At 29.5% G+C, this 13,065-nt stretch overlaps 2 protein-coding genes across 4 annotated transcripts in view; both read left to right on the top strand.

Annotated features, from left to right (window-relative positions):
* The first annotated feature begins 6,283 nt into the window (after positions 1 to 6,283).
* On the top strand, positions 6,284 to 12,415 carry LOC104878651 (disease resistance protein RUN1). 3 transcript variants are annotated; one of them, XM_059738034.1, is made up of 5 exons: positions 6,288 to 6,949; positions 9,697 to 9,790; positions 9,925 to 10,233; positions 10,320 to 11,480; positions 11,559 to 12,410. In XM_059738034.1, exons 3-5 carry the CDS (start codon positions 9,928 to 9,930, stop codon positions 12,114 to 12,116), a joined length of 2,025 nt encoding a protein of 674 aa, XP_059594017.1. In that variant the 5' UTR covers positions 6,288 to 6,949; positions 9,697 to 9,790; positions 9,925 to 9,927; the 3' UTR covers positions 12,117 to 12,410. The 3 variants fall into 3 exon arrangements, with proteins under 3 accessions (XP_059594018.1, XP_059594017.1, XP_059594016.1); XM_059738033.1 differs by lacking the exon at positions 9,697 to 9,790 and having other exon boundaries at positions 6,289 to 6,949; XM_059738035.1 differs by lacking the exons at positions 9,697 to 9,790; positions 9,925 to 10,233 and having other exon boundaries at positions 6,284 to 6,949; positions 11,559 to 12,415.
* LOC100853375 (G-type lectin S-receptor-like serine/threonine-protein kinase At1g67520) overlaps positions 12,061 to 13,065 on the top strand; it is a 53,181-nt gene continuing 52,176 nt past the window's right edge. The window contains exon 1 of the mRNA XM_059737704.1: positions 12,061 to 12,165. The gene's annotated coding sequence lies outside the window, so the exon portion shown is untranslated. The remainder of the gene's footprint in view (positions 12,166 to 13,065) is intronic.

Below are 13,065 nucleotides of genomic sequence, written 5' to 3'. Positions count from 1 at the left end.
AAGGAGAGTTTGGGGATTTAGACAACAAATATCTAAAGAAAAATATCCCAAAATATCTCAAAATGTCGGTCGGAAATATCAGGAAGCTTCAGGAGAACACCGCTGCACTGTACACTGAGAGAAGAACTCTGCAGGTAAGCGTTATCAGAAGGTCCGGATATGTATATCCGGAAAAGTTGAAGTGTCCTCCTCTCCCATCCGGATGTGAGGTATCCGGATGTAAAATGTCGGCGCACGAAATTCCTCCCCGGGTAGACTAAGCTATGCTGCACAAGGGGGACCGTCTGCGTGTGTAAGATGTAGGGACCCATCCGGCTCAACTTCATCCGAATTCCCCAAGAGGACATGCGCCGCCATGCTATCCGGCACTCGTGAACATCCCACTCCGGATGATAGCATATCATATCCGGATATGTTGTCCTGATCATTGACTACAGTGAGCAAGCCTTTCTACAGCCCATGTTCCGCCACTCTCCAATGGTGTGTCCGGACGCCCTGTCCAGACATCTTTTGCCATGGATTCTTAAAGAACTCTCCTCAATCTCTAATTGCTTTGGTGATCAAAAAGCTATCAAAACACCAAAACTTAACACAATTTGATTAGAATTGATTGCAAGGGTCCTTAATATGTTAATTGGGTTAAAAGGTGATAACTACTACTCAAAAGTGTTTATAAGAGTTAATTACAAGCTATGAAATAGCACTTTTTGAGTAGTAATCAGTAGGTGTGTTATCAATGCAATTAAAAAATGGAATCAACAAATTTTTCCTCTTTCAAGAGGTTAGTTTATTTATCATTAAAGATCTCATAAGTCAAATGGCATCAAATGTAACGTTAAAAAACTCTCTTGAAGGAGATAAAAAATCATGAAGAGAATTTCTTCCATTTCAATCAAAATTGGAAGACAAATCTTTGCAAGTTTCTTCACCCTGAGGTGGGAATCCATCAACACAAAAACAAGAAGAGAATGAAAAATTATACCATGGGAGTTTGCCTAAAAGGTTGATGGAAGAACCTTCATATTCACCCTAAAAAAACTCCTATTTTCTATTTTCTATTCTCTCTTCTAGGATCTACTTTCAAATTTTTAGCATACACAAAGAAACCCTAGATACTCCTTATATTTGGGCTTAAAATAATACCCTAATATATGGGCTTAGAGAACACCCCAAAAGCCTAATATATGGACTAAGAGAACACCCAAAAAGAATAGCCCAACATATGGCTTAGAAAATTTTTTTGGGATCAACCTAAGCCAAGAGATACACAAAAATCAAGGATAAATGTAAATATCAAAAGAAAGAAATATACCAATATCAAAGAAAAAGACAAAAGAACATATTATGTATATAAGCTTTTGGTTTCTTAACATATTTTGAATTAAATCTTGGAAATAAAGAATGACAAATATTCATGGCTACTTATGGTGTTTGGTAAAGGAAAAACCACAAAGGTCTTTGGTCTTACAAAACCATGTGGGACATACCATTTCATTTAATAAAAGAAACCAACTTCCAATGAAAAAAGAAAAAAACAAAAACAAAAAAAGTGTTCAATCAAATTGATTAGGAAAAAAAAGACAAGGAAAGAGTGAGGTTTATTATTATTATTATTATTTTTAAAAAAGAAAAATTCATTCACTTTAAATACATGATATCTAAAGCACGCGACTACTTATAGGTTATGTTTGGTTCCCGAAAAGTACTAAGGAAAGAAAAAAAAATCTAAGGAAAATAGTTTTCTCATGTTTAGTTTCACCATAATTTGTTTTTTAAGAAAATTAAATATAATTAAAATTAGTTGAAAATTTATACATTTTAAAATTATTTAATCTTTATATAATAGGGGAAACTAAATGAAATGAGTTCGAAAAAACATATAAAAATAATTTATTGATTTTGAATCTTTTTTTTTTATTTCATTTTTTCTTTCTTTCCATTTTTCCTTTTTATTTTCTTGCCTGACGTTTTCTCTCAAATTTTCTGGGAACCAAACATAGTCATAGTGTTTGGTAAAGGAAAAACTAGAAAGGTCTTTGGCCTTACAAATCTGTGTGGGACACACCAGTTCATCTAATGAAAGAAAACAACTTGCAATGGAAAAAAAATGTTTAATCAAATTGACTAGAAAAGAAAAAAAAAACAAGGGAAGAGTAAGATTTATCTTTTTTTTTAAAAAAAGAAAAAAATATTTACTTTAAATACATGTTAATCTAAAGCACATGGTTACTTATGATATTTGGAAAATGAAAAACCAGAAAGATCCTTGGTCTTACAAAACCATATGGGACACACCACTCTATCTAATGAAAAAAACAACTTGCAATAGGAAAAAAAATGTTTAATCAAATTGATTAGAAAAAAACAAGGAAAAAGTATGACTTATATTTTTTTTTTCTAAAATAAATTATTAACTTTAAATACATGTTATTTAAAGCACATGACTATTTATGATGTTTGGTAAAGAAAAAACCAAAAAGGTCCTTAGTTTTACAATATCGGGTGGGACATCCCACTTCGTCTAAGGAAAGAAACCAAATTGCAATGGAAAAAGAAAAAGGAAAAAAAATGTTTAACCAAATTGATTAGAAAAAAGAGAAGAGAAGAGTGAGAGTCATCTTTTTTTAAAATAACAAAAAAAAATATTCATTTTAAATATATGTTGTCTAAAACACATGGCTACTTATGGTGTTTGGTAAGGGAAAAACCAAAAAGGTCTTTGGCCTTACAAAACTGTGTGGGACATACCACTTTATCTAATGAAATAAAACAATTTGCAATGGGAAAAGAAAAAAGAAAATGTTAATCAAATTGATTAGAAAAAATAAAAGGGAAGAGTAAGATTTATCATTTTTTTCTTTTTTTGTAAAAGGAATTTATTCATTTTAAATACATGTTATCTAAAGCATATGACTACTTGTAGTGTTTGGTGAAGAAAAAACCAAAAAGGTCTTTAGTCTTACAAAATCATATGGGACACGCCACTTCATCTAAAGAAAGAAAACAACTTGCAATGAAAAAAAATAAAAAAAATAAATAAAAAAAAAAGAAAGAAAGAAAAAAAAAAAGTTTAATCATATTGACTAGAAAAAAAGATAAGAGAAGAGTAAGACTTATCTTTTTTAAAAAATAAAAAATAAAAATTATTTACTTTAAATACATGTTATATGAACCACATATATTAACTATTTCATAGGATTAGAAGAAATTGAAATAAAAATGTTTTTCTTATTTTATTTCATAAAATAATAGAAAGAAAACATTTTCATTTAATAATTGTGGCACTAATTTAATTATCTAAGATACAATTTTGAAGATGATAGGATGACTAGTTTATTCGCCATCCACTAATATCAATCTTTATAAATTAGTTTACAATAAATAGTGATATAATTTCTTTTTAATTTTTTTTGAAAAATATAATTAATTGTCATTCTTGACTATTTGTGCATATAGACTCTACATGATTAAAAGTAATAAAAGATGTAAAAGTATGCTATAGTTTTGTAGGATATCTTTTTTTTTTTTTTTTTGCAATAGATAAAAAAAATTACTACTAAGTGAAGCTTGATTTCTCTCTCCATATTATATAAACATAAAAAGGGTATAATTTTTCTCTCTATAAAACTCTTTTGAATCTTTCACTATCATCAATTATTGTATGCATTATTGCTTGAACCCTATGGGTAACTTGAGAAGACTGAAAAAGTTTTTATTTTCTTTCAACAAAGTTTGTGAGATCCTAATCACATAGTATTGATGAAAAGACAAAAGTAAAAAAAGAAATAATTAAGAAGGATAATATTGTCTGCCAATATGAGTCTTTCAATGTAAAAGCACATTTGAGGATTTAAACCTTGTTAATTTCTTAGCATTGCCACTTTTTGAATGAAATTTCATGAAAGTTTTATAGAAACACAATGTTTCCTTACCCCTTTTAAGCTAAATTTCTTGAAAATTTTGTGGAAATTTTATGTTTCTTCTTGTATCAAGATTAAAGTTTTATATGCCTTTTGTTGGGTATAATATAATATATAAGTTTATTTGTAGTGACATTCTACCTACTACCTTGAATTTAAGGCATGGTACTCATTTTTTCCACTCCTCGAATTACTAATCATATAAATCCTTCACCAAGTAGTTAGTTAAATGTTCTTTCACAATTTTCTAGAGATGCCTCAATATATCAAGTAGAGAGATTTTGAATTTCATAATACTAGTAAAGCAGGCATGTCTGGATGCTCTTTTAGTTTTGATCTTGTATTGGTATTAAAAAATAGGTATTTTAAAAAAGGGAAAAAAAATATTGTTCCTTCTTAGAATTTTCCAAGATGACAAAAAGTTAACCTAACTTTCACTTTTTCTTTTTACTAAAGAAAAGGCTCAAACATTGTCTTGTATCTTCCCCAGAACAATGGTAGAATATTGATTGTTCATTGGATTTTGGAAAAAATACCATTTTTAAAAATATTTATTAAAATATGATAGTTTCAAAACTATTTCCAAATCTACAACATTTTTTAAGGCATCAATTGGAAGTCGTCTTTTAGAAAGACAACTTTAGGTTAAATATTGAAGTTTTTTTTCAAAAAATAACTTTAAAATTCATCTAAAATTATCTTTTTAAAATGTAATTTCTAATTAGATCATTGCAAACTATCGTACATTTAAAAATATTTTTTTGAATTGTCATATTTAAAAAACATGTTTTTAAAAATTACCATTTTTTTAAAATCCTGTTGTTCAGTGTTTTATTTGATGACATATGCACTCATTATAAGTTTAATTTATTAGACAATGGAGATGTGGAAACAATAGGTTAGACTATTCTCTTTTTCAAATTTTATTTATTTATTTTAATCTTTCCTACGAAGTATTAGCATCTTCAACTTCCCACCCATAAACTAAATAAGCTATTATCTTATTTATATTTATATTCAAAATAAATTTATGATATGCTGATATCAATATGAGTAAACATTTGTACCATATTAATAAGAAAGTAATGATGTCCTAAAAAACACTTTTATTAAAGATGAAACTCATATACAATATAATTTAAAATAAACAATAATTCTCGGCAAGCCCCATAAAACAATGCACACGGCAAAATGCCAAGAGAAGGGCCACCTATGTTGGTCAACAAAAGAATCTTTCCTTGTGAAGTGCAACCCCCCATTCATTACTTGTTGGCACCAATTTTCTTTGCAAGCCCCACAAAACAATGCACATGGGAATATGCCAAGAAAAGGGCCACCTATGTTGGTCAACAAAGGAATCTTTCCTTGTGAAGTGCAACCCCCCATTCATTACTTTTTAGCCCATTGGTGAACAAATCATTCTCGTTACATTTCATAAAAGGATTAACAACTAATTTTAAATAATTTTTTTATACAAATAAATAATTAATATTATTTAGAATTTTTTTTTTTTTTTTTGCATTAGCCAATATATTTGGAGCTACTTAGATAACTAACAAAATTTAGTGATATGATTTAATTTTTGTTAAGAAAAAAGAAGCTTACTTTACCTTTTCAAACAAATACTCAATTAAAAAAATCATCAAATAATTAATATGTATTTTAAAATAATAAACATAACAATAATATTTTTAATATATGGCTTTAATTTTTATGCATAATGATTTTTTAAAATAGAAATTTGAATTTATGTTACCATTTCCAAATAAATAAAATTTTGAAATCCACTTTGAGTATCAAATTAGATTTTAAATTTCAACTTGAAGTGTACGAGAATGATCTCCTATAGTATTACTACTTGGGATTTTGGCCAAGCTTTTTTTACTCAATGGGTGAATCCCAAGTTGCTATAATATTAGAAAAACCCAAATTAAAGCTCAATTATCTCTAACGTAATATATTTGAGTCACTAAGATTTGACATATGTTTATTTTTTACACTTTAGTTGTTATACCAATTGGGAAAAAAAATTAGAGAAAAGACAAGTTAAAGGGAAAAAAATGTATAAAATAACACTGAAAATTGCAAAAGCAAAAGTGCTAGTTGTTGAATACCAAACAGAAGAAAAATAAAAATAAAATGTAAAAGAGTAAAGGAAAGCTTCAAGAATGGGCTTAATGATTGAGGTAGGGTCTTGGCTCATGTGAACCCACCTTAAATCAAGTGTAAATGGATACAGCTAATGAGAAATAATTGAGAATGGAAAAAGGCATATTCTCATGTGAATGAATGCCAAGGAAAAAGACAAGAGTGTGAAAGCAAAAGGAAAAAGGTTGTTTTGTTAGACTTTAGAGTGCCCACCTTCCTTCCTACAAATTTCTTGGTTCCTTCCTCAACTTCTAATTTTATGATTCCTTTTTATTAAAATCCGTCTTTTTTCTCCAGCATAAATACTTTACCTCCGCAACACCTTTCACAGAGGCAAAATTCAATTGAAGACTGTCTTATAGTTTTGACATACACGCAACTTGGCTGGCAATGGCTTCCACAAGCACTCAAATGGCATCTGATTCTTCTCCTTCCAACCTTGGTTGGACTCATGACGTGTTCTTGAGTTTTAGAGGGGAAGACACCCGTTACAGTTTCACTGATCACTTACATAATGCTTTGGTTGGAAAAGGCATTATAACTTTCAGAGATGACAAACTTAAGAGAGGAGAAAAAATTGCGCCAGAGCTTCTAAATGCTATTGAAAAATCAAGATCTTCCATTGTTGTTTTCTCAAAAACTTACGCTCATTCAAGGTGGTGCCTAGACGAGCTTGCAAAGATCATGGAGTGCAGCCGGAAATATGGGCAAATAGTATTGCCAATTTTCTACCATGTGGATCCATCGGATGTACGTAAACAAACAGGGAGGTTTGGAGAAGCATTCACCAGGTATGAAGAAAATTGGAAGAACAAGGTACAAAGTTGGAAGGAGGCCTTGACTGAAACAGGCAATATTTCTGGATGGCATGTAAAAGAGGGGTAATTTCAATATCTTCTTTTTAGCTTATATACCAATTATATTTTTCTGAAATAGAATAAATTAGTTGATTATTTAGAATACTTGATGCATGGCTAATAATCTAGTGACACACATGCCTCATACTTGAATACTTCTCAAATTGTAGTAAAAAATAATTATTATTATTATTTATAAATTTATAATTGAAAGAAGCCCACATGATTCCAAATATAAATATTTCATTGACAAATCGAAAAAGAAATTATCAAAAGTATATGGTTTGGGTTTAACCATGAGTTCTTCCTCTTGCTCTCTGTTTGTTCTTTTTTTTTTTTTCTTTTTTTTTTTTTATGCTTTTTAGTATTTCATAATTTGATAAATAGGCATTCCTATACAAGATTTGAAATAAAATATAACACAACTTTTTTAGAAATTAATTTAGAAGTAAAATCAATTTCTATAAAGTTAAACAAATTGTTGGATCTATATTAATTATGTAATTAATATCCACTATAGATTATTGAAAAACTTTGGGTTTTTCATAATTCTATTTAGGATAGTTCCATAAAAGATGTTAAATATCCAATTCAAAGAATTAAATGTAAAATCAAATGTCTTAGAGAAACATGATCTATTTATGATACAACATATTAATGACAAACAAATAAAAAATTAAGGTCCAAAATAGTGAAGAGTTTGATAAATTTGGCAATGGAAACCTTGAATTTTATTAATGAATAAATTTGACAAACCTTGAATAATAATAATGAACATCCTAAAATTAAGGGAAACAAATATTATTTCCTAAAACTAAGATAATAAAATATTATTAATATTTGATTGCTCTTAATTTATGAAAATATGGATTAGATTCCTATCTTGATTCTATATATCTATTTAATTATTTTCATTTTATCATCCTTGATTCTATGCATTACTTTCATTATTCCCATTTCATCATTCTTGATTCTTAGCATATGCTTAATTATTTTTATCGTATCATTTTTAATTCTATGCATCTAATGGTTGGATTTTATTTTACAATAATTAAATTGTAGAAGTCATGAAACTCAAGGAGTTAGAAGTTCATATTGGGGAGAGAGCGATATTTAAATTACAAAATTTTAAATTAAATCAACGTTAACATATTTTCATATTTTAAAAGAATTGTATATATAACTTGTTAATGATAGGGTTAACTAAAATCATAGAATATAACTAAATGTTATAACAGAATGTTAACAAAATCTAACTTACTAAATTATAGGCATGATTAGATAAAATTTCAAAAAAACAAAATATTTAAAAAAATTAGCAAATTTTAATTTTTTACAAATTTATTTTTTATTAGAGAATTAGTTTGATAAATAAAAAGTATAAGTTTCAATAATCTTTATAGCTGAAACAAAATATTAAAAAGGATTTTCAAACAAATGTTTTATGTAAAATTTTCGAAGCTCTTTCAAATAAAATATATTTTATAAAGATTTTATTTAAAATATAAGTGAATTAAAAGAAATTTAGGGTAATTTTAATAGAAAGTTAACTAAGTAGAAGTATATATAGTTCAAGTTTTCATTTTTCTTTTTCATTGTCATGCATACATGATACTAAAAAAAGTTCTTAAATATGTAAATGAAATTTCAGTTGTTATCAGGATACCAAAAATCATCAAATTACCTTGATATTTCTTACCATTTATTGCTCATCTCACCATGTGTTCTTCTCTAACTTACTTCATAATTACTAGGTATGAATCAGAGCATATCAAGAAAATTACTACCGCCATCGCCAATAGAATATTGAATTGTAAACCCTTGTTTCTTGGGGATAATTTAGTTGGAATGGATTCCCATTTTAAACAAATAAGTTGGGGACTGAGTATGAAGTCAAATGATGTTCGCATGGTTGGGATATGTGGAATTGGCGGAATAGGTAAAACAACCATTGCTGGATATATATATAATCAAATTTCTTGGGGATTTGAATGTAGTAGCTTCCTTGAAAATGTCAAAGAGGTATACAAAAATAAAGGTCTACTTGGTTTACAAAATCAACTTCTTAATGAGATCCTAGAGGAAGGAAATCAAAAGATAAGCAATATTTACCGAGGAGCCCAAGTGATAAAAAATAGTCTTTACTTTCGAAAGGCTCTTATTATTTTTGATGATGTTGATGTTGATGTTGATAATAAAGACCAATTAGAATTTTTAGTTGGAAATCATACTTGGTATGGTAAAGGAAGTAGAATCATCATCACAACTAGAGATAAACGATGCCTAACTATGCTTAATGTGGATTACATATATGAGGTTGAAGGACTAAATTCCAATGAAGCACTTGAGCTCTTTAGTCGATATGCCTTTCAATCAAATCTTCCAGAAGAGGATTTTGAAAATCTCTTGCATAAAGTGTTACATTATTGTGAAGGTCTTCCATTAGCTTTGAAAGTTTTGGGTTCTTTTTTGTATGACAAGACAATAGGTCAATGGGAAAGTGAACTACACAAATTGAAAAATGAGCCTCAAGCGAAAATTCAAAATATGCTTAAAATAAGCTTTGATGGATTAGACCTTACACAAAAGACGGTACTCCTTGACATCGCTTGTTTTTTTCAAGGTGAAGATAGCGACTTTGCTTCAAAAATATGGGAAGGTTCTAAGTTGTATGGTGAAACAAATATAAGAGTTCTATTGGATAAATGTCTTATAACTATTATTGCACACAATAGGATATATATGCATGGTTTGATCAAGAAAATGTGTAGGAATATTGTTCGTGAACAACATCCCAAAGACCATAGCAAATAGAGCAGATTATGGAATCCAAATGATATCTATTGTGCATTTATAAGTGAAGAGGTAAGAATCAACTATTTAAATTCAATAGCTTACTTAAGCTCTTTTGGGAGATAAAAGATTTAAGAATATTTTTTTCTTAAAAAGTTAGGATTTTTACTATTTGTTTTCCCTTATCCTTCAATCTTGTTTTCCAGGGGATGGAAAATGTTGAAACCATTTCTCTAGACTTGTCTAGATCAAAAGAAAAATGGTTCACTACAAATATATTTGCCCAGATGAAGAAAGTGTTTGCCAAGATGAAGAAACTTAGGTTGCTCAAAGTCTATTATAGTCTTGGCGATGAGCATAAAATGTCTCTTCCTAAAGACTTTGAATTTCCTCCTAATTTAAACTATCTTCATTGGGAAGGTTTAGTGTCTTTGCCTTCAAATTTTCATGGAGAGAAACTTGTTGCAATCAACTTGAAATCTAGCAACATAAGAGAACTTTTGAAAGAGGAGAAGGTATAATCATTATTTAATTTTTTTTTTTTATATGCTAATTTTCAAGTTCATGGAAGGTTTTTATTAAAAAATGTCTTTTGCTATAGTGTTTTGCAGAATTGAAGTTCATTGATCTAAGTAACTCACAATGGCTCATCAAAATACCGAAATTCTCAAGGATGCCAAAATTGGAGAAACTTAATCTTGAAGGTTGTGTAAGCTTCAGCAAACTTCATTCATCTATTGGCACATTTTCTGAGATGAAATTTTTGAGAGAGCTTAATTTTAGCGAGAGTGGAATTAGAGAACTCCCAAGCAGCATTGGGTCCTTGATATCTCTTGAAACTCTTGATCTCTCAAAGTGTTCAAAGTTTGAGAAATTCCCTGATATTTTCTTTGTGAATATGAGACATTTACAGAGTCTTTGGTTATCTCATAGTGCTATTAAAGAACTCCCAACCAGCATTGAGTGCTTAGAGGCTCTTGAAATGCTGTTTCTTGATAATTGCTCAAATTTTGAGAAGTTCCCTGAGATCCAAAAGAATATGGAAAATCTGTGGGAACTTTTTCTAGATGGTACTCCTATTAAAGAATTATCTTGCTTGATAGGTCATCTTCCCCGACTTCGATACTTACATTTGAGAAATTGCAAAAACTTGAGGAGTGTTCCCAGCATTTTACAGTTGAAATCCCTGGAACTCTGCGATCTCAATGATTGTTCAAATCTAGAGATTTTTTCGGAGATCATAGAGGATATGGAACATTCAAAAGGCCTTTCTTTACGTGAATCAGCTATAGCAGAGCTGCCATCATCAATTAGGTTGGAGTTGAGCAATTGTGAGAACCTTGAGACTCTTCCAAACAGCATTGGTAATTTGACGTGTGTTAGTGAACTTGTTGTTCGTAACTGTCCAAAGCTCCACAAATTGCCTGACAGTCTGAGAAGCATGCAGTTAAAACAACTAGATGTAAGTGGTTGCAATCTAATGGCAGGAGCAATCCCCGATGATTTATGGTGCTTGTTCTCATTGGAATGGTTAAATGTGAGTGGAAACAACATTGATTGCATACCTGGTGACATCATTCGTCTTTCTCGGTTGCATACCCTTATCATGAGACACTGCTTGATGCTTCAAGAAATTCCAGAGCTTCCATCAAGTCTAAGATGGATAGACGCACGTGGTTGTCCACTCCTGGAAACTTTATCAAGTGATGCAAAGCATCCACTCTGGTCCTCTCTTCCCAACTGCTTAAAATCACACATTCAGGTATGAATTTTACATATGGCACTTATTTTATTTTATTTTTTAATGAAGGCATGAAATTTACATGCTATTTTTATACAGGATTATTTTGAATGCCCACCATACTGGAAGTACTACCGTGAAACTAGAGTTGTTATTCCAGGAAGTAGAGGAATACCAGAGTGGATAAGTCATAAGAGTATGGGAGATGAAATAACAATAGATCTCCCAAAGAATTGGTATGAAGATAACAACTTCTTGGGATTTGCTTTATTCTGTCATCATGTTCCAGTTGATGATATATGCAAGACATTATATTTTCCTATTGTTGCATTTGATACTCTTCAATTGTTGATATCCGATGGTGATCAATTTGGACACGTGGAGATGATAGAGTTTATTCCGTATTGTAGTCCAGACATGAAGAATAGAACATTTGCAGATCCAGGATTGATGGTGGTCTATTTCCCTCAGATTGCCATTTCAAGTGAGTATCGATCCAATAGGTGGAACAAGTTTAAGACTAGATTTTCGACCCCTCTGTATTGCGCCTATGCAGATTTGAAAGTGAAAAGTTGTGGGATCCATCTCATATATGACCATGGCCAAGATCACCCTCAACAGAGCCTTCAACTATTCAATGTCAAAAAGAAGCCATGATGATACAGAGGATCACCCACATCTCTAGTTTCCAGCTCCCTCCGCCAAGGTACATCTTTTCTCTTTTTCATTTGCTTAAGGTTAAAATATTTATTAGAATTAGTGAAAAAGAAGTATCCAGACAACTTCTAATATTCATTTACTTAAGGTTAAATGACCTCTTTTTTCTTTTCTTTTTTTCCTTTTCAAGCTTTGATTTTACTATACCAAAATAAAAAACTTCCTTTTTAAAAAATATGTGAGTATTTATTCTGCCTTATCTTTAAAATAAATTATTGAATTTAGAACCACGAAACCATATTTAAATTTTAAAAGTTAAAAGTATCAAACTTAGGTAAGTATAGATACTAAATGAATTTTATAAAATATTTATTTATTTTATTTTTAATTTTATTTAATGCTTATAAATTAATTTTATTTAAACCCTAATATATATTATAAAAATAAATTCTTAAAAGTGGTCTTTTCGTATTTTATAGTTGATATTTTAGTAAATATTTTTTGAGGTGGGATATCTTCCATTTGATTTTGAGATTTATTAAATGTTTAGATTTTAAAATTTCATTGAGTATTTATTAATTGATAAATAGCTACATAATTATTTAAATTATATTCTATATAATTTCTTTTATAAAATTTAATTTAATAAATATTTTATATTTTATTAAATAATTATATAATTATATTATATATAATAGAGTAATGGTGGGATACGAAGGTAGTGTATCATTTCCTGCTCTTCCGTGTGGACCTGGTAAGGTGCATAATCATAAAAACTTATCAACCCACTATACTTAATATGGTGAGAGTAAGAGAAAAAGGGGGCGTATTGGGTATTAATGCGATCTATTCGAACATAGGTCTTTGGTATGAGATTTATCTTTTTGGGGAAACGACTCGATTTATTTCTAAAGACAAATCTCGTCTACAAGTGAACACGAATCTTGAC

This window comes from Vitis vinifera, chromosome 7 (genome assembly GCF_030704535.1).
Source record: "Vitis vinifera cultivar Pinot Noir 40024 chromosome 7, ASM3070453v1".
Lineage (NCBI taxonomy): Eukaryota > Viridiplantae > Streptophyta > Magnoliopsida > Vitales > Vitaceae > Vitis > Vitis vinifera.
Note: the sequence above shows the minus strand (reverse complement) of the source record. Positions and strands in the feature narration are given on the sequence as shown.

What these genes read in the sequence shown, in the direction of transcription:
- LOC104878651 (XM_059738033.1), top strand. An exon ending in AACTTTTGAAAGAGGAGAAG is followed by an intron (nt 10,234 to 10,319) that starts GTATAATCATTA and finishes CTTTTGCTATAG; the next exon opens with TGTTTTGCAGAATTGAAGTT. An exon ending in GCTTAAAATCACACATTCAG is followed by an intron (nt 11,481 to 11,558) that starts GTATGAATTTTA and finishes ATTTTTATACAG; the next exon opens with GATTATTTTGAATGCCCACC.